This window comes from Magallana gigas, chromosome 10, assembly GCF_963853765.1.
Source record: "Magallana gigas chromosome 10, xbMagGiga1.1, whole genome shotgun sequence".
NCBI classification, from domain to species: domain Eukaryota; kingdom Metazoa; phylum Mollusca; class Bivalvia; order Ostreida; family Ostreidae; genus Magallana; species Magallana gigas.
Window position 1 is genome coordinate 15,606,732 of NC_088862.1, and position 22,869 is coordinate 15,629,600.

Sequence of the window (22,869 nt, forward strand, 5' to 3'; positions counted from 1 at the left end):
TTCGTGTCTGAGGACAGAACCATAAAGCTTTGTTATTTTTGCATCAATTTCATATTTCGATGCAGTTTTTTTGCAATGAGTTCAGATGGATGGAATCCCCATCAGCTGTATGAACTTCACAAACCCTTGAAAGGATTAAATGCATGAAGCCAATAGTCAGTTTTAATAAGTTTTGCATTGGAATGAATATTTTACAGAGATTAATGCTCCCAGATAGGTGAAGGATATGGTATGATAAAATTACCATTACCAGCCTTCCATTTCTTTATCCATCCACCTGTTTGTCCCAACTTCATGTCTGGTCCATAACTTTGTAAATAAACATCACAGGTGCATAATTGGCATATATAGATTGCCCATAGCCTGAGAGCATGTCATGACCCTGACCTGAGATCATTTGACTATTACCAGCAAGTTCAAGATCATATGGCATTCATCCTAAAAAGGCCCCGCCTATGTGGTACTGTATGGTCCTTCTGGCTTCTCTGACAATTCAAGTACATGTGTACTTGTATTACTTCAACATTTGTACCCACAAGAACAACAAATTTTTTAATCAAATTCCTTTTTGTAAGTTCATTTAATGTAATATATTCAAATGACTCAACATTATCTCTATGTAACATAAGGTAAAATGGCCATTGATAAAACAATATCACAGACAAAAATTCACAAATGTACGGTAACAAATATGAAGGGACATGCACTTAAGGGTTAAAATAGTCAAACCATTCTTAATAATATATAAATACCCATCACTATCTTATACTCTCCATCTTGCATTTAACTCCCTGCCCCAACTAAAATTCTCAATTTTCAAAAACTAGAGACTTAATTTGGAGACTAATAATCTAAACTTAGAGCTGGTATGAATTGTAATTACAAGATTTTCTTTGTAGCATTGCATTTTGTAGAAGTTTGCAACATATCAAAAAATATCTGTTATAATGTTACAGTATACTGAACCTACTAAAATCAGGTGCCTATCCCCCCCCCCCCCCCCCCAATTCATACTAAATATTCATTGACCCACGGTAGTGAACAAAATAATGAATAAATTTGATTTTTGCACACCTTTGTACATTAGCATGTTTACATGTATGTGTATTACAATACATTATCTAGGGATTCTTTGAAAATCATATAAAACTTCTTGGGGTTAATGGGATTGGGGCAGGTCGAGACAAAAAGTAATACATAAGGATACTTGGATAGGTGAAGTGAAGGATTAATTAAGAAAATTAAATTTGCTTGGTGTAGTTTGTAGTGAATTTAATAACAAAGAAATTGAGTGGGAGGCTAAAAAGGCAATGATGAAAAAAAAATTATCTAGCTCAATAAATCTTTATAACTATAGAACATACATGTACAAGCTAATAAATGTCCTAATTTGTGACTTCTTTCGATTGAAGTAGTCCCTATTTGCAATATAGGTCTAATTAAGTGGTCCCTTTACGTTTTTTAGGATTTAGAGTGAAATTCTATACCTGTAACATGACCATTGCAATGAATTGATTTCAGTTTTATAACACACAAAGATTCTGCTTCCTACAAAGTAATGCAGCATATGAGAACTGAAGAAATCAGAATGCTGAAATAAAAACAAAGCTACTGCACAGTTTTAAAAACACACATGGTTTTCTTGATTGCTAAGACTAAATGGAATTCCACGGAAGTTACTGCCCTTCATTACTTCTACTTCAGATCACTAGGTACGTCATTATATATAGCTGCTGAATTCTTCACAGGTTTTTCCATCATCAATGGACGATAATCATTTTACAGCAGATTAAGGATCCATTCATGAATATTCTCCTAAATTCCAAAACGCAAACCTATTGTACGTTAAAACTCTGGGAACAAATATTCACCAGATCCAGCATTGCACAAATCCGTTAAAATCCTACATCTGTGGTTGACAGACAAGCTTTTAACATTGGAATCTCATAGGTTTAAAAAAAAAATTCTGAATCGCTACTACATAATATCAGAGTTTTTAAAATTTGACAACTTGGACGTCATTCACCAAAACGAGACTCACTTCCTGTTGCACATTCGATCACCTCCGTCGTTTCCGAGCTCCGGACTCAGAACTGTCTGCATTTTTCTCCTTCATTTTGGCAATATGATTCACAACTCGGTCAGAGCGGGAATGTAAACGAGTAAAAAGTTCGGGAAACTTGTTCTGAGGGAAGAGGGTGATAATGACCCCCTCCAGAAAGACGTACACAAACCGTTTGTTGAGTTTTTGGTGCTGAAACATGTCGAACATCCGACTGGTCCCAATACGGATCGTATCTGTACCCATGAGGTGCCGGAAATCATCTACAAAGCACAGAAATCACAAAATCTGTAAAAATCTTACTTTACCATTAAATGGATGAACTAAATTATAACACAGAAATTAAAAACTGTCTCTATTTAAATGGTACTAAATTTTTTAAAGTAAGATAAACATTGTGTACAAGTCCTCAAGATTCGTTTGACATAATTTTTAAAATTTCTTTATGTGACTTAACAAGTTTTTAGAATTTTAGGATAGGAACATTACACATGTACTTGCATATAAATATACTTTGCACTTGGTATCAAGAATATATAGATTTTTAAAATCTAGGAAAAATCACAGTTCATACTGTAAGATATATACTGTAAGATACATGTACTTAAATTTGTGAACTGCAGTTTTACAAATAAATATTGCTGTCAATGCTCTAAATACAATGATAATTCAATGATAATTTGATTTCCTGATTCAACTAAAGAACGAAATCCATAAAATATGGAGTTTAGGGAATATTAATTAAACCACAGTAAATGTATTTGCTGGATCCTACAAGAGAAGCAATGAAAAGAGTTGAAACAGAAAGAGACCCGTTTAGAAACACGATTTGATACCATACCAGCAGTTATCACTGTTTAAGGAGGCTGGGTGGTCAACTAATTCACCATCAGGTTTAAATTAATTAAACTTTAACATAATTAAACTTTTAACATAATTAAACTTTAACATAATTATATTTTTGTCCAAATACTATCACTAAACTAAGTAAAGAAAAAAAATCCCCAAATTTCGGCCTAAAAAATTATCACTTTCCCATATCATTATACAGAGCTCTTCTTCCTACGAGATTAAAAAGGTCTAAAAATGGCCACAACCATCAAACCCTCTTAATACTTACCAGACACAGATCCGAGCATCTTTGCTTTACACAAGACCCTGGTCCTCATTTTGGTGTGGACGTCACGCTGTACTCGCGGCTCTGCCAGACTTCCTGCCGGCCAAAAGGAATCCCTGGAAAAAAATCACAACTGAGTATACAGTGGGTATGAAATGACGATTTCTGTAAAAACTGAAAATTATATCGTCTTTAACATGAAGATTCAATATAATTCACATCAACTCATTAGAAGTTGTGAATGCATGAAAAAGTCTTAAGATATGATTCACGTTTTCAAGGTATGAACAAATTTTTATTTCCAAAAATTCCTCATCTGGGTAATGATTACACAATTAAACAAGTAGTTGACAAATCTTAATCAAACCCTCTACAAACGTTAATACTCTTTACCTGAATTTTCTGACATATTCTGCCATCTGCTCAGCAGATGTCATAAACTCGACGTAATCGACAATCTTCTTGTTAATGGAGTCCCCAAATGTCACCTTAATGAGCTGCTTAAGCACCGCGACAATGCGGCGACGTAGCCATGTGTTCTTCTCCCGGAGGTCGTAAACCTCGTCCATCAGTAGAAGCATGACACGTAACGGAATGTTGTCAGCATCCTGTAAACAACAGACAAACATCAAATCATAGGGCATAAATGAATGTTGTTGAGTCGATCATTCTGTAAACAACACAGAAACAAACATCAGAGGCTGGTATAGCACAGGAGCTTGCAAGCGCTTGCCAAAATCCCCTATACCCGTAACACAAATATTTTGGTGAGTGCTCACAAGCATTCATTCTGCTGAACATGCCTTGGATCTGAATCTACAACATGTATACATTAATTGCTTGTTCTAAATCACAACCTAAACACAGGACTTTTGGTATTTATGAATACCTACTGTAATAGCTGAAAAATACTGTCAAAACTGACAAATATACACTTACTGTCATAGCTCACAAATACAGTCAAAACTGACAAATATACACTTACTGTCATAGCTCACATATACAGTCAAAACTGACAAATATACACTTAATGTCATAGCTCACAAATACAGTCAAAACTGACAAATATACACTTATTGTCATAGCTCACAAATACTGCCATAGGCAGGATTAAGGATCGTTTTGTTGCTCTTCATATATCCTAGGTTGTTTTTCCTAAAATCCATATTTACATTATGAAAATGTTATTCAGTCTTGTAAGTGTGCCATATACTTACTCCATCCAAACCATCAGCGACTTTCCCACTGTCTAATGCTCGCCTGTCATTGGAATCCTGTTAATGGAATAGTTTGTCAGTGTTAGAAACATGTTTGTAGAATTATGTGGCTTTTATCATTTTATGTGTTCAATAAGTTACAAATTGGACAGATTTTTTAAATATTATTCTTCTGTGCAAACACATATATGTACATGTAAAAGCTTTTGTCAAAATGAAGTTTATGTATATCATTAATAACACCTTTGTCATATCATTGAAATACTTTTTTGTCCATTTATAGATAATGTATTTCAATGACTTACACTTTTGTCAGTGTATGGCGAGTGTATTTCAATGACTTACACTTTTGTTACTGTACGATTACTGTATTTTAATGATTTACACTTTTGTCAGTGTACAGTTGATTCATTTCAGTGTCTTACACTGTTATCATTTTATGGTTAGTGTATAATCAGTGACTTACACTTTTGTCAGTGAATGCCTAGTGTATTTCAGTGACATACACTTCTGTCAATGTATGATCAGTGTATTTCAGTGACTTACACTTTTGTCAGTGTATGATCAGTGACTTAAACTTTTGTCAGTGTATGATCAGTGACTTACACTTTTGTCAGTGTATGATCAGTGACTTAAACTTTTGTTAGTGTATGATTAGTGTATTTCAGTGACTTACACTTTTTTCAGTGTATGATTAGTGTATTTCAATGACTTACACTTTTGAAGACCTTGCCCAGCCCGTCCACTAGTGAGTCTGTGGACACAGCTCGCCCCACCGTCTTCACAGAGGACCGAATAGGGTTCACAATGGTGTCCATCTGTAAATTAGAAAACTAGAGAATCAACAGAAAATTTTGATTCTAATAATACTAATTTATAGTTACAAACTTACTGTTTACAATATTTCAACACAGGCTTAATAACACTTGAAACTTAATAGGAGAAATAATGCAAGTTTGACATTTACAAGAAACTAATTATCCAATATTAGAGCAAGATTTCATGTTCATTTTCTTACCACAATTAATGTACAGTACCATTTCTGGCTATTGTTTTTTTCCACAGCACTGGGGTTTACAACGTACCTTTCTGGCTAGTTCACTCTTATGTTTTTCCCACAGTCCTGGAGCCACAAATTTGAGAACCAGCTCCTTCATTCCTGGATATTTGATCCACACCTCTTGTTTCATTAGATTCTGTTGAGGTAAAAAGATGAATGATAATACCAGTCCTGTTATCATTCAACATGTCTTAAGATATTTTAGAGTTATATTGTGGAAAAGAAATTACTATCAATTTTTGGGAGTTGATTTTAATCAACTCTCCTATGGAGTTACTCTGACAATCCGGAAGTAAAACAGTGTTTGGACCTAAGCACAAACCATCACCGCTGATGAAATGTAGTACTTGAGAATAATCGATAAATTTGATATAATGTTTTTTGAATTTACTTATGAATACCTTAAAAATAGTGATATTTTTAATAGCACGGACAATTATATAATTATTTTTGTTGTTGTATGTATTCCTACATCAGAGTTCGATTACAGCGGTTGCAACAGACTATCCAATCTAAGGATAGAACCAGTACTGGCGTATACTAGCTCTTATTATCATTCGTTTGTTTAAAATTGCTTTGATAGACTTTTTCGGAAATATTTTGATCGTGATATATAATACATCATAGAGTGCATTCTATCTTTGGATGTTACAAAAAGTGGTTCATATGAGGTTTTCCGTCTATAGCTCGGAATTCTTGTCGGAAAAGCCCGATAATTCATGTTAGAAAACAATGGGCGTTATTGTTCAAATACAGCTAAGAAACTACTTGCCATGCTGGTATCAAAATAAATAACAATCAATAAAATCAACTCCCGTCAGTACTTCCATACTTTGATTAATGGATATGATGGAAACCAACTTCCAACGTCTGACACTGAATTGAGAATTACACTTCAGTAGGACATACTGTGGAATCATTAATAGGCTTAATTTTTAAGTACGTGTCCTTATCCCTCACAAATTATGAAAAACAGGTATTTTTCATTATGTACAAAGAGGCAAATCCACAAAAAATAACTACATTCTATATACTAAAGAACCTTTGAAAAAAGTTGACAATCCATGAAAATAATCCCCCCCCCCCCCACAAATTTCTAATGATTTCACTGTACTGAAGGAGACATGGGTATTCATTCACATATAAAACTGGAAAAAATTAATAATTTGGAGAAAAATTGATAATGATAAATCCAACAAAAGATTACCATTAAGTAGGTGTTCAATGATTTCTTTCTCTTCTCTAGGAAGTCTTTATTCATGTTCTTGACGATGGTTTTACCAGGCAAGGGTGGACACTGAAAATCTGGGAACTGTTGAGAGAGAGACAAGTTTGTATTTCACTCATTTGACGAAAATGTGCATGTTGGTGATAAACTGATGAAATGTACAAATTGGTGTTAGCTGATAAAATTTACAAGATGGTGGTAACTAATGAAATGTTCAAGTTGGTGATAGTTGATTAAATTTACAAGTTGGTAATAAATGATGAAATTTACGATTTGGTTGTAACTGATGAAATGTTCAAGTGGTGATAACTGATTAACACTAATTAAATGTACAATTTTGTTTTCATTGATAATATAATCAAGATTGTGTCAGATCACATGTTTGTAATAACTGTTGAAATATACAAGATTTTTATCAATGATGAAATGTAAAAGCTGGTAATAACTGATAAAATGTACTACAAGTTTGTACATGTAATAACTGATGAAATGAAAAAAAAATAATTAAATAATAAAATGTATGAGTTTTTGATAACTGGAATCAAAATTTAACTTAATGAAAACTCTTTCTGTATCAGTCAAATAATGACCGGCACATTTGCCCACCTTTTCTTGGATCAGCATATGGAGGTCGTGGAAGTCGCTATAGCGACGGTACGTCTCTGACACCTCTTCCTCATCTCCACTAGTCTTAGTTGCACGCACTGCAAACACGGCGTAAGTCTTCCCAGAATTCTTGTCAGATTCCTTCATCATTCCTGTTGTCAAAAACAATATGGAACAAAATTTAGAAATCCATACACAGAACATGCCCTCCAAGGAGGAAAAAAAGTAATCTATAACTTAAGTATCAATATCTTCAAGTTGATATATGGTTTAAAACTTTTGGTTTTTAAACACTACATTGCACTAGGAGACACCTGAATGGAATACAATGTACCTGTCTGTGAGATAAATGCTGTTATCGCAGTGTCCGTGGTTACAGGAGAATCTGACCTTGACCTTGGTAGTGAAGTTTCTTCAGAAGAGTCCTCCATCTATAAATAGAAAACGACCTTCACCTGATGGCACTAATAGTTCTTCTTTGATCATAGAAATAAGCAGCTCTGTTGTAGCAGTAATTGTTTTTCAATTTTAAAGTATTCTCGAAAATAAAATTAAATTTAAACAAAATTCCATGATATAGTACATTAATTTTCTAAAAATTACTTTAAACTCATAAAGCATGTTTCTTGGAACAAATTAAAGTGATATTCAATTCATATTGCTTATTGATTTTACTACTTTTTTTTTTACAAACATGTAGTTTAATAATTATTACTTTAAAATTTTCAAAGTTGATTTCGGCATTTGACAAATAAAAAAGATAATTTATCAAGTTGATATCTTGCACTCGAAAATAGTAGTGGAAAAAAATCTGAAGATTTAACTTACACCCAATGAGGCTACCGACTTTGTAGATGCATCTAATAAGAAGCAAAAACAAAATGCCATTGTACAATTTTTCATACAGAGATTAACATGCAAAGAGATTGAAATTGTACCCTGCAAGTCATATCAAGCAACTAACACCAATTGGTCCATTGTACCAAACATGCAACTTTTTTAAATTTTCTCTTCTATTTTTCATGGAATTTTTTAATGACAAATTCAGAAAAGGTTATATTAAGATTTGAAGGTCTTGTCTTAAATTAGGGTATTTACAATACATAATTTGCCAAAAAATTTCCTAAAAATTTCAAATAAAGTATTATGCTTTCCCTTTCCCTGGAGGAGAATTCACAGGAAAATAAACTTAAAAATAAACTTTAAAGAAGAATGGCTGATGTTACAAAAACTTGATTTGAACATACTTTTTATCTTGGAATTGCAGGGTACAATGTCAAAAGGAAGAAATAGGAGACACAGCTAAGAATATTATCTGTTACAGAAGTCCACTGGCTCAGCTTATGTGCATAATTAAAGCATTAATTGGCAATTAGAAGTTAATGTTAATTAATCTGACTGAAATAAGACATGCGGTAAAGTCATTTTCATGGGGAATTCAATTTTCAAAAGACTTTATTGTTTGGGGTTTTTAGGGTGTACATGTGTCACAAAACTTGTGATAACTGGGTCAAAAGAGTACCTATCTTTCTTCATATGCATCAGTCATTTTTTTTTTTTTTTTTTTTTTGCAATTCAAAAAGTTTCTTCTAGAAAATAATGCTGGATTTAATTTGTCTATTGTACATATATTTTTTTTTTTGGGAGGTGAAATTATTTGCGAAAAAGGTGAAAATTAAATCAACGCAAAGGGATATGAAGTCTAATATATATAATGCTACAATGAAAATCACATCTCAAATAACCATTTTTTTTCTAAAGCAACAAAAGTCTCCCCTTGGACTCCATGACTTTACAGTATCTCAAATTACATGTACATGCAAAAGAAATCGTTCTTACTGAATAGACTAATAGAAATACCCATTTACATTCAAAATGGTTGAGCCAGTTGTTTGATATGATAAAGACTGTGTCCCCTAAATCTTAATCATTACTCTATATCCCAGACAGTTCATTTCCTTTTGATTTAGAGATGCAGCAAGCATTTTCATCAGGGACAATGCAATGATCATAATAAAATTAATTATTAAAATATACCGATACATGATTGTTGAAATATAACCACTTGGCTACAAATTAATGCAATTTGGCTTTAAATTTGAAATATAACAAATCAACTTAAAAAGTTTTAATCAAACTTATAAATATACAAAATTTCTTGATACAATTCCAAGTAATACTATACATTTAATCATATTAAATAAAACTAGTAGATATTTTGGGTTGTATTCAATGTTTTTCTATAGTTGGCTACAAACCTCTTGGTACAATTCCAAGTATACATTTACAATCCTATTAAATAAAACTAGCATATATTTTGAGTTGTATTCAATGGTGTTTTTTCTTAAATTGTAAAACCCATTGCCTAAAACAAAAAAAATTCACCAGTGTATAGATCATACTGTCCCCCCCCCCCCCCCCCCCCAACAAGGTTCCGCAACCCTTTCTATTAATGGTTTGCTGTTTATAATGAAAAATCAGATTTTGCTAAGACATGTACAGTAACTGAACTTTTGGCCTATCATTAAATCTCTCTAGATTCACAGACAATGAAATTACTTTCACTGACTCAGTTTTAGATTTAAAGCTTTTGGGGATGAGTGGTGCTCTGCAGATACCAATAACTAACGGAAAAATTATTTGATGGACAACTGGGGAAGAAGGGCCAAATACAGCCTAAGAAAATATATTAATGTCTTTGTTAAGCAGCAGCATGCAACAACATCGCCAAGCCCAATGCCTTGTATGACACCACTTAGCCCTGCATTTTCTGTCCCCTGACTATACACCCTTCTCTTGTCTTGCATTAAACCACCAATGTCCATGCCTGCCACTTTCTTGACTGAACCGTGTCGTAGTATTCAAAACATACTTGAACGCTCATACTGTATTTTCATTTATATTCATGGGGATCAATTTTTGTGGATAAAGTGAAAATCACAGTTTCTAGGATATATAAAGCGGCTGACGATCCTATCAATGCAAAATTTTAGTAAAAATTGTACTTAGATGAACATTTAAATTCGTGGATCAACTTAAAAACGAAATCAATGAAAATTGGTATTCAACATAGTCACTTAATGAAATTCATGTTATACATGTAACACTTGTTTAATGATTAAAAAATTATCAACAACAACAGAAATCTTTAATTTAATTTGATTATTGTAACACAAACAATAATTCAAGCATGTCTTAGAACACTACTCAGTCATTCAGAAAAGTTTTTCCTTTTTCCCCCTTCTGCAAGCTTTCAACTTTAGTAATGCTAAACATTGATTTATTTCTGCAATTATTCCTATTTTGCTTTTTTTTTTAAAATAAGCATTAAACATTGCTCATTATATAAGGTAAAGAATAAGTCAATTTTTTTTCCAAGAAGACCATAAAGAATATCATGCTGGCATTCATTCCAATACTGTATACAGGGTTATTTTCGCCCCGTGTTATTTTTGCCCTTCTGCACTTGCAAATGGTTTCGCACTGTCTTAAATTTGCCCAGACAAGATTGTGTACTAAAGAGATAACTTGAAACATTGGTATTTGCCCAGTCTTAAATTCACCCGCTGACAACGAGGGCGAAAGGGGCGAAAATAAAACGAGGGCAAATATTTCCCTGTATACAGTACTGTTAGAAAATTAATATTTGTTTGATTTCATAATGGTAAATTTCAGATAGTTCAAATTATTTTGTGAACTGAATCAAGAACAGGCTAAAAGCAGAAATATAAATACAAATCAACAAGACACCTATACTGTGTGTCTGAAACAAGGCTGTTATTTACGTACTCTGAACCAAATTATCCGGGGCACTGTAAAACAGGAATCATAGGTTATAAAATGAAATCCCCTGCATTGTACTAGGATAATCTGACTGAATGAGATATGGGAGGTTAGATCTATGCTGACAAGATCCTTGGCCCAACTTAAAGTACCAATTTGGTCCTTAAATCATTCCAGACCTCATAAACTTTTCAATTACAGTACACTTCCATCATTTTATCTAAAGATTGCAAACTCATCTAATAAGTATAGAAATACATGTACTTATACCTTTCCCATTTAACATTGCAAAATCAAGTTGACAGGCTATTTATACATATGAGGAATTTGATATTGAGATTATATAGTCTGGTTCCCACTAACTGGTAACCTACCCTCATCCAGACTACTGGTGTCGCCATCTTCTGGCTTATCTGGCTTGGATAATCCCATTTCCTGCAGCATTTTGAGGTAGACATTGCTCTGAAGGAATGCTTCATAGTATTGCTCTGAATGCAGGATCTGGTAAACCTATACAAAACACAGTGAAAAGCAAGATGACAACTCCAGTGAAATATGAAAGAGTTTTGAAGGGACAAAGAATTCCATCGACTGAAACTAAATTCATATCCATGCCAAGATGTTTTGTAACTTGACATTTTGTAGCTATTTCACATGTACATGTGCCATGAGGTTAATACATAACCCTATCTAATGCCGCTGGAAAAGCATTTGGTCCTCATAGGGTTAAATCAAGTGACCAATTAAATTTTCCTTCATGTGGATATTTATCATTCAGTTGGCTTCAATTCTTTGTACATGTAAGTGTATGTTTTCATGTCAATAAGAAAGTGAATTGTAACTCATTACAAACTGCTGCAATAATGTTTGTAGTGGGTTAAGAGATGTTATCTTATGATAATCTCTGGTGGGCTCTGCAGGTATGGAGTTCTTTTAATATTATAATATCAGTACCAACTAGTGCAATGAAACATGCTCACCTTAGACTGGGCTTCATCAAACAAGTCCTCAGCAATGTTTTTATTTTTGATTTTCTGCAAAGTTCTTTTCACTATATCACTTTCTAGCTTAATTCTAGATGAGGCCTGTTAAAAAAAAAGAGTCCAATAATGAACATTGTTTTTTGGGTAAATAACAAAAGAATGCAGCATTATAAATTCCTAATTACATGTAAATGCAAGGAAATAATATTCAAGGAACATTAAAATCAAGTAAAACCCTGGTGAATTTTAAAATCTTGCTTTTATTTTTCTGATAGTTGTGAACTTTATGATAAAGTTTTATGAAAAGTTTGATGGTTGTGATTTTGAAAAACTTGGAATTGCAGAATTATGCACTGTTTAAAATAAGGAGTTTATGGTTATCTAGTTCAGTAATCAGAATTAAGTATCTATGTGTTGTCATCAATACTGTGGAATCATTTTTATTCTTGGGGGTCAATGTTCGTAGGTAGCCAAAATTTTCTTGGTTTGTGGGGACGTAATTTTGTTCGCAGTGTAATCAGAAAAATTTTAATGGATATCACACAAATGACTGTATATAGAGGTTCATGGAAATTTAAGTTTGGGGCAAGGGTTAATCACAAAAGCCACATCCATTGGTCCCCAACAAACAATCATGATTCCTTAATAACTAACTATCGATACCTTGTCGGACAGATATTGGTCGTAAATAATCATGGCCGCCCGACGTAATGATTCCAGGTCCGCCTCTGTTGACATACCATTCATGGCGCGCTGTTGCGCGTCTAATATCTGCTGACCTGCCGCTGTTCTAAATCCCTGAAAACAGGCCGACAAAACTTGTAAATGTGACTAAATCAATACTACTCTAAATCAAACTTAGGAAGACTGATTTGGACAGACAGATGAAGAAACCTTAAGTTTTGTGTAAATTCATTTAATTGGTATGGGACTTAAGCAAGTTATACCATGTAGGTTAGTTAACCATCCTTTGCTGTTCATGACATCTTTACATAAACACTGATTGAAATATGTTAAAAGATCTCTAACATGTAATGCTAAACTATGCTTCACATGTACATGTGTTTGGGGCAATCTCCATTTAAAGAACTCTAAACTGGATTCATCTGGATGGTATATAAAGTTTAAAATGTAAACTTACCTCAACATTTAAATAAAAAAATAAATACTGCTGTCCACAGACATTGGTCATAAATTCTGGAAGAATAAAAAATCATTAACATAATTTATATTCGTTAATTTTGAAAAAGATGGAATTGGTGAATTACTAGTATGTGATATATGTGCACGCATCTTGATAAGAATGCTTATTTATCTCACATAATCTTTTTAAAAAAATTAAACTATTTATCAAAAATAAGATAAATGTCTATCTGTGAAAAGTGAATTATACTTTACAGATTTATGATTTAAAAAAAACCCAATACTATGAAAAAAAATATATGTTAACTGAAAAGAATTAGAATACATCTGCACATACTTACCAATAAATACTGCTAATGCTATGTTATTTTCAATTATTTCATCTAAACTAAGTACAAATATATTTTTGGCTCTGCATATATCTGGGGCCTGCAAAAGAGGAGAAAGTAAATTGTAAACCTTAGGTGAAAATCAGACAACAATTAAGGTAACCGAAGATAAAATATACATATACATGTATAATAAGGTAGATAAAAATTGAATGCAATAGTAATTTGGAAAACCTTTATCCCATCACAAGTTTCATCTGTTTTAAACAATCATCATGAGATTTAAATCTTTAAGCAGAAATACATGGCTAAAGACAGGACTGATTTATAGGGACAAATCCAATTTGTTCATTTGATTTCAAAACATTTATTTTTGTGCAGTAATTTTGTACAGTGGCATTAGGCCCAAGTTTGAGACTTTTTTCATCCTCTGCCTTTCAATTTGTAATTTGATTACAGGTCAGTCATTTCAATAGAACAAACCACCCTTCAAAATTCAATAATTTAATTCTGGTTGTAACGCACTTTCTGATAGGCTAAAAAATTATTTTATATCATATAAAGAATGTTGCCTACGTCATGGTAAGACTAACGTCAAAAACGTATCAATACGCCTGACGTTACGTTTGAATTTTGTACAATTTTACGTCATTTTAAAGGTTAAATGACCGTTTTTTATCTTCAATGAAGAGTAAAAAAAATTAAATTAAAAGCAATGAATTCAATATTTATTAGTTTTATATGATATAAAATGGTTTGAAACAGTTAACGCTTTTTTATAAACCGCTTCGCTGCGCGGTTTATAAAGCGTAAACTGCCCCAATCTATTTTATATCGTATAAAACAAATAAATATTGAATTCATTCCTTAATTACAAATGGTACATGTACACATATATTAATGACAACTTACTTCTTCTATATCATCTAAACTTCCTTCCTGGATGCGACGGATCCTCCCCTCACAGATATTCTTGACAAACAATAAACTGTTTAACTTTTGTTTAACCACAGCATCTGTCAAAAACATAAGGTGAGCATTTTTTTATGAACAAAAAGAGAATATCATTATTCTTGTGTTTAAAAAAACATTATTTTTTTTTAAGCCAGCTCGTGATAAATGCGTTCTATTGAATACATTTATATATGGATATATTATGACATTATGACTTTTACAAATATCTGACCATCGGCACCGCCAGTGTCCCGTGAGCGCCACTTGGCGATGTTCTGTTCTGTGATCTCTTTCACCGCCTCCAGCTCCCCAACCAGATGAGACGATTTGATGACCGTCAGGAAGCTCTCGTTAGTGAAGGAGCCATCTTTACACTGAAAACAAAAAAAAAGTTTCATATGAAAGTTGAGATTTATTCCAAGATGATTAGTCTCTCTAAGTGCATGTAGTCATTTTCTATACAATCATATAAATATTTTTTTACAAAGGGCATTATGACATTGAAAAACTGATTGGCAATCATTATGATAATATCTTACAAATATACTGTATACATTTAATGTATGCATATCATACCAGGTTAGCAGTACACAACAAAATCAAGAAATTTTTATTTATTTTCATTCACCTCCCAACCCCCTATCCTAACACACAAATATACTCACCAACCAGGCAATGTATTGATTTAAGTAGTCAGGATCTGACAACAGTTCAATGGTGGGAATAAATATACCGTTGACTAGCACTTCCTGTCAAAACAATAAGGAGTTACAGTTATATTATTTCAAACAATAACCAAGCATTTCGGATACTGTGGAATTTGTGGTGGCTCAATTTTCGTGGATAACCTTCCCCCAAGATCGAATTTACATCCTTGACTAAAATAAAGTTAGAAAGAGTTATCATTGTTACCGAAACTGAAAACTAACGCATCCACGAAATTACATCCCCACGAATAAGCAAAAAACCCACAATCCACGGAAATTGCCCCCCCCCCTGGATTTAATGATTCTACAGTATGTGGGCATACAGTATATAAACTGTGTTTTTAATTTTAGAACATGTGGGCGATTGAAAAATTTTCATGTACATTATCTCAGTAATCAAGGTATCGCATAAGTTATTGTTTCAGTTGATTTCATAAATAATGAAACCCTAAATTGCATGTTCTTTAAAACTTATAATTAGTGTTCCAGAACAATAAAATAATTTAGACATGTGGAATTTAAGACATTAACAAAGAGTTACATACCCTTAAAATGTATCTAAAAGTTTTGTTCGGAAAGTCGTCTGGCGGCAGAAGTAAAAATAAAAGAACCTCACTCAAATTCTGGAGGTACTCTGAAAAAAGAAAAGAAAAATAATTAAATTACTAAAAGTACTGATATACAGAAAAACACTTGCTTGGTGTGATTACTATCTGTAACAAATTCCTTTAATAAGTTGCCCCAGTTGATAAGAGAACATTTGAGTCTAATATGATTTAACAAAAGGCTTTTCTTTTTTTTACTGCAATTTGATTTTCTGATACAATTTAAGCAAATTGAACTCCTTGTCACAAATAACTGCCTACTTTCTCTATTAAAGAAAGCCCAATGGTTAAAAATGATGCTGGAAATGAATATTCATCAAAATCTATTTCAATTACCAATCAAAACAAGGCAAAAGCATTTATCATTCTGACTTGTTGTAATACTCTATTTCAATGACCAATCAAAACAAGGCAAAAGAATTTATCATTCTGACTTGATGTAATACTCAATCCCATTCAGATTTTATTTACAGGTTCTAATTTAAATCAGACTTACGTTTTTCGGCTTCAGGATCTAAACACACCAAGTCTCTGCATTTATCTTTCTCCATGGCAACCTCTAGGTCAAAGAAGGCCGATTGAACCTGTTCTTGATAGAGTTCTGGAGAAAAAAAAACAACAGCATGACTAGTTGTAAAGTTAAAAGAAAAGTGAAAATCTGACAGTTGTAAACTTAAAGCTGTCAGTCAGATGCTAACAAGCAAGTTTCAAATCAATTCTTGAATGCAAAAAAGGACAAAATTTATGCTGAAAACAATTGTTATTGAATAACAGAGATTGGGACTAACACTCTAAAGTAAGCTTGCAAGCTCACCTATATTTTGAACTTATTTACTTACCATCAGTGGGGGGTACTGTTGCATCATCCCGGGCTCTGCGGTATAATCGTAAGTGGGACGCAAAATCATCCACAAGTCTTTGTGAGAAAAACGGCATCCAATCCACATCTTTTGTTCTGCAAACATGAAAATGACAATTCAGAATCACAAATTCAAGAAGATTGTTGACTGGAAATTTTTATTTATTCATATTTCTTATAAGGCTTACAAACATTTCAGTAACTCATTTTACTATAAACCTGTCCAACATTTTGTGTAAAAAGCAAAGCAAAAAAATGAAATGCGCTTATGAAAAAAACTTAAAGTATGATCCTCAATGGGCTACTTTAATTTACCAAAAAAAATAATGAAAATCCAAGCAAGATTTTTTATTCTTTACTATAGAATATCATAGTTTATGATCCACTTACCTGGAAGCAAATGTGATGGTGAGTTTCTGAACACATTGTCTGATGTCGAGGACAAACCCGTCGTGATCAGAAACTTGTCTGTACCAGGACTTGATGTAATCTCTGATGGCATAGGTCAATACCTGAAAAAATAAATAAATGAACATCAACAACTTTTAATTTTCTGTGAGATGATATAATTGTATTTTTTTAATCAAGTTAAAAACATCATGTCTCAAACCGTCAAAATATAAATAAGTTATGTCTGACAACTCATGTATCAAGTAAAGTTTTCATGTTCCACTTTTTATTATCTGTAAAACTCTGTTCACATGAATAATTACAGTAACCTCCCTTACCTCATGTAATGCCTCATCAATGACGCTCGCCCCTGTCATCCTTCTGTCAAAATTCTTCCCTTTGGGAGAGGACTCCATCTTGTTCACTACCTGTAAATTATAACAGGAATCATAAAATCAGGGAACACATCTTAAAATTAAAACATTGTACGTGTTAAGCTCACTTTTAATACAAGAAGAGATTCTACATTTACAGGTACCCATTAGGAAAGAACTTTTCTTTCTTTGTCTTTTAATTTAAATATATGTGTATCATCAGTCTTTATTTTTGAAAATATATGATTTTTCCTGATTAGATAAGACCTCATAAAACAATGACATTTAATCGTTTTGCATTAACTGTATTCATCTTTTTTTATATGGTGATGACTGCTAATATACCGTATATCCGGTAATTTTCGCGATGATCTAATTTTCGCTTTCTTCGTTATGTCATTTAAATCACAAATTATTGAATATGCAGAAATTATATTCAGTATCATTTTCTATAAGAAACATTTTAAATCGCAAAAAATGACTGACGCAAATTCAAATGCTATACAATTTCTGCATTTTCGCAAATTTTGTGAAACGCGAAAAAAAACGGATATGCGGTACATTTGACAAGCATACCTGATGACCACAGTCTAAATCATTCTTTACTGATTATTTTTATTTTTCTTTAAATGTCAAGTCATGTCTGAGAACCTGTGTGGATTACCACTGACTATATATTCAAATGGTCATGACAAAGTCTAATGGCCAAACTACTGTACTTTAATTGCTAAATTATTGGGGACCATCAGACGTTGGCGACTGCACGCGACACCAACAGACTTTGATGTGTTAAACCATAGAGGATTGGTGTAGATGATCCGACATTGTTATGACCATCTGACCTTAGAGTCTCATTGCCCTTTGGAGTTATAAATCAATACTTTTATTATATAAATTTAAATTTACGTACTGTGAGAACGCCTGGCTTGGAGCGCGGTAGATCCGGTAATTCCATCTGTAGGGCCGACTGTGACAGCTGCCTACCATGGTAGAAAGTCATCACCATTCCACTGAAAAATAATCAACATTAATTCAGGGTTGTTTCTAAGACCTGGGGGGCAGGGAATTCCCTCACCTATAATTACCCGGCTATTATTGCATTTCAAATGCAATGTAGCTATAAGCAAGACCCCCCTGACCCCCCTTCTACTTTTACATTTCTTCCTTCTACTTCAATTTTTAGAGACAACACTGGTAATTACATTGATACTATACATGTTTATTCTGATAACAACATGTAAACTTACAGTATAGTTCAGAGTCTTCATAATCCCAATGAAATAAATCAACAGAAATTACATAACTACATATTCATTCTGATATCACAAAGTAAGGTAGTGTACTACCGGTATACATTAGTGAAGTGTATAATTACAATCCCCTCTAAACAAATTAATATTATGCACATCTATTAAACCACACAGCAATAACTTCAAACTTACTATACTATTACTAATATTTCAATCTATACATGTATGTTAAAGGTCATTACATCAATTCTGAATACATACATAACTTTGATATCACAAAGTTGCTGTGTGAAATCATGATCTTCCTTTGACAAACTAACATAAATGAATGCATATCTATAAAAACACACAGCCAAAACTTTATACTATACCAATACATGTATTACAATCTATATGTAAAAGGTCGATCATTATATCAATTCTGAATACATGCATGTATAATATTCCAATATCATACTGATTGTCAAAGGTGATGGGAAACCAAGTCTCAGCTGGTATTACTAAGGCCGAGGACCTCTGCATACCATGCTATAGTAATCTGATCACTGTATTACCAAATTAAGACATCTCTATATTATTTAATAATACTAATTTATCTAGTAATCAAATTTTCTCCCATTACAACTGTGATAATTTATCCCAATGCTTTCTGAACACAGTTATATCATCCTCTGAACCAGAATTTTATTACCAGTAAGTCAGATTCCACAATCAACTACTGGTAGCCAACTGCTAAGGCCTATAAAAAAAAGTTGTGTGTTTAGGGTAACACTGATGAAAAAATTAGGTTAGGTAGGTAGATTTTTTTTTTAATTTATCATATTTTTTCCTGCATGAATCCTAAGAATGTTTGTTTGTGTCATGTTTAAAAACAGATTCTTAAATAGAAATAATATAAAATTCACAATCGGATAAAAACAGACATCTAAAAATGGTAGGATTGGGGCATTTTTCTAGGTTAGGTCCGGTTACCCTAAACAGTAAACACACAACTTTTTTTTAGGCCTAAGCAAATACATGCAAAATATTCAAAAATCTAGAAAATAACATCACTTAAACCAAACCGAACTGAATAATTCAATTGATAAGCAGCATGTTGCATAACATATATTACAGGACTCCTCTGATGACAATCCCAGAATGTTCCTTGGTGACAGGTTATGTCAGCAGATGGCGATGTATCACTCCATGGTTTCCTTGTCACCAAAGGGCATGCAAATATTCTGGTATGTACAGTGTATGATTACTGGGTACGTTCGTCACCAAAGAAGCCATCATATATTATATATATATATTCTTAATATTTACTCATCTGCTTATTTGGTGACACATACATATACCCCCTACCCAGGTAAAGTTAATAGAACAATTTTAACAAGACCTTGGACTTTCAGTAGGACGTAGCTTTCTAATTCTTACGTCAAAACAAGATAAAAATGACGCAGTTTCAAGCGAAAACCCCAATGAGCTACATGAATTAGAGAGCCTATATGTATTGACTGGTATATACATGTATAGGTAGAGAGCCTTTAAGTACATGTATGAATATTAAATACCGTTCTCACACATCAGCTGTTAACCTGGTGACATTATTCTTTTGCAGTAGAAGTGTCACTAGTGTGCTGTCATGGCTATCCCCCCCTTTTATACACATTAAATTATGATGATGCTTGAACTTTGAAGTTTGGTGGCACTCATCCAATCAAACAACAGATGAAACAATGATCATCGGCACTTACCCAATCAGAATACAGATGACATAACCCAAACTCAGGAGACCAACTGATCCGAATGTTACTAAAAACAGGAACAAAGCAAGGGCTGGCCACTTCCATCCTTCTTCTAAAGACAGCATCTGAAATCACCAGGACAATTCAATAACCTTTATATCAGGTCCATGTTTTAAAACCATTTTAAAATTTTCAAATAGATATTTTTGCATTTATAATATTGTTATGTAAAGAAAAAAAAATTGCTTATAAATATCACTTAATGAGATAGTTCTTCAATACACAAAGTGAAATGAAAGCATCTATTCCCAACTATGTGTTCCATAAATCATGTTCACAGGGAGCAGAGTGAATCAATTGAAATCCCTTTGGTCAAGGAGGTTGAAAAAAATCTATTTCATGTATTCCAGAGTCAGAGTGATAAACAGATAATTTTCAACCACACTAACAGGTCTTAGTCTTCAAAAATCAGAAGTTTATTACATTACCAAAGTCATTCTTGCCTTTATTCACATGTTTACATAGATTTCCATATGACAGTGACAAAATAATGAATTAAGAATCTTCCTTATACATGTAGATCATGTAGATCATAAATGATGTATTCTCTCTCTCTCTCTCTCTCTCTCTCTCTCTCTCTCTCTCTCTCATTTCAGTGCATTATTACATTTTCTGTCATAAAAGTAGTGTACACAGTTTGTCATCAGCAGCTAATATCATAATAACTGGACTTTATTCTAACTAGTAAAAAATTCATTGTGTCACCATATTTATTGTACATTGCATAATGTGTGTGCTTCCTACCTTGCATACCGCTCACCCTTGGGTTCCCCTGTATTCAGTAATAAGCTTTACCAACTAATATTTACATGTGCAAGGATGTGTAGCAATGAAGTGACTTTTAAGCCGAATGGCTTATCAGATCACAAAACATAATTGTAATGCATGTAGCAATAATATGAAGTAGAGAATTTGAAGTACAGACAATATTACAAAAAAAGCATCAGAATCCTATCTGGCCAGCACTTTCAGCTACCGGTAGATTCAATGGGGAATTGGGAGCCTGTATGTTTATGCAGTCTATACTACTAAGATACTCATAAGAGCATAGCATGTGAAAAAAAAAAAGGTGTGGAAAAGCAGAACTTGTCCTAAACCAGATTTTTTTCCTGTTTCAAATAGTAGAGACAATATTTTAAGTTTAGAATTTGTGAGTGATAAGAGAGAAAAATCAGTTACCCAGAACTTTGGATTTTTAAATTTGAGAATCTGGGTCAGCGGATCCATGGACTGAGGGATAGAATGACTGTGGCCTTATTGCGAAATAGGCTTTTAAATATAGAACTGTGGTTGGTGACAGGTAGTCATGATTGAGGGAAAAAATGGCAATTTACAGAAAAAATACAACCCTTAGATTTTAGACAGAAATATTCGAGTTGTGAATTGATAACATTTTCTTGTGAGAGATTCAACTGCAATGACCAATATAATCATAATGATGTAAAATATGTGACTTGCATACCCTTTCCCCAACTTACAAATTTTGACAGTGGGATATGATATCCTTAGTATTTGTATTAGGGTAATAATATTGAGTATTGATGAAATTCTAGAGATCACCAACCTGTGAACAATAACCAAAGAATGAGACAGCATGCAGTAACAAATTTATTTTCTTGTCAGATGGAATTGCAAATTCATGCAGTGATTTTAGGAATGAGTGATTTGATTGCATGTATTAAATTAAGGAAAATATCTACCTTGATTGATCCTTCACTTCAATACAATGTCTGACACACACACACACACCTCCATGTTATATTGCATTAAATCTAATATACTGTTCAGTGTTGCCAAACAATAACATTTGCTTAATGCACATACAAGATCTCTGACATAAAGGCCATTTTGTGAAATCTGAGCTAATTTTAGTGTAATGAGTGGGATGGTAATCTACACCTCCACTGGTCTATAAGGTCCCTCTGGAATTCTCAGCTTCTCTTACTTGTGTATATTGCAGTGTTGTTGTCTTTATTGATTTTTCTTCAACCGTAAAAATATTTATTATGACCGTCTTCTGACGCCAAATACATTTGATGCAGTTTCGTGTTTACTCCCAAAGAACGCGCATGCATGTACATCCCGAGCATGTTTAATCGTTATCCATACAATGGACAAAAACTCAGTTTCAATGTTTTTGAATTATTTCAATATGTTGTGTGGGGGGGTTTGTATATACCATTCATTAACTATATAAACGACTTGCTTCATCGACGTCTGTTTAGACAAGGACTGCGTAGTGAGGCTATGGATTTTATTGCCTTACCTTTCACTGATAAGTTCTCACATTGCAGAATTTTACGCCACGATTAATCATTCAACTCGATCGGTTTTCCTCCTACCCCTTCCATGTTGGTGAACCTTGCAACCTATGCGAATTGACCAATAACAAATACCGACATAAGATTGATT

At 33.1% G+C, this 22,869-nt stretch overlaps 1 protein-coding gene across 2 annotated transcripts; it reads right to left on the reverse strand.

The window, feature by feature from the left end:
- Positions 1 to 561: 561 nt before the first annotated feature.
- LOC105326791 (sorting nexin-13) lies at positions 562 to 22,869 on the reverse strand. Of its 2 annotated transcripts, none has more exons than XM_034454688.2 (26): positions 22,724 to 22,869; positions 20,407 to 20,522; positions 18,328 to 18,427; positions 17,382 to 17,471; positions 17,044 to 17,165; positions 16,634 to 16,749; positions 16,291 to 16,395; positions 15,735 to 15,823; positions 15,148 to 15,231; positions 14,715 to 14,856; positions 14,441 to 14,544; positions 13,541 to 13,628; positions 13,198 to 13,253; positions 12,720 to 12,854; positions 12,054 to 12,158; positions 11,448 to 11,583; positions 8,119 to 8,150; positions 7,625 to 7,721; positions 7,291 to 7,442; positions 6,664 to 6,768; positions 5,482 to 5,592; positions 5,113 to 5,214; positions 4,397 to 4,453; positions 3,573 to 3,787; positions 3,183 to 3,295; positions 562 to 2,325 (listed from the first exon to the last, which is right to left on the reverse strand). In XM_034454688.2, the coding sequence occupies exons 2-26, from the start codon at positions 20,520 to 20,522 to the stop codon at positions 2,060 to 2,062; spliced, it is 2,838 nt and encodes a 945-aa protein (XP_034310579.2). In that variant the 5' UTR covers positions 22,724 to 22,869; the 3' UTR covers positions 562 to 2,059. The 2 variants fall into 2 exon arrangements, with proteins under 2 accessions (XP_034310579.2, XP_034310581.2); XM_034454690.2 differs by lacking the exon at positions 8,119 to 8,150 and adding an exon at positions 11,080 to 11,102.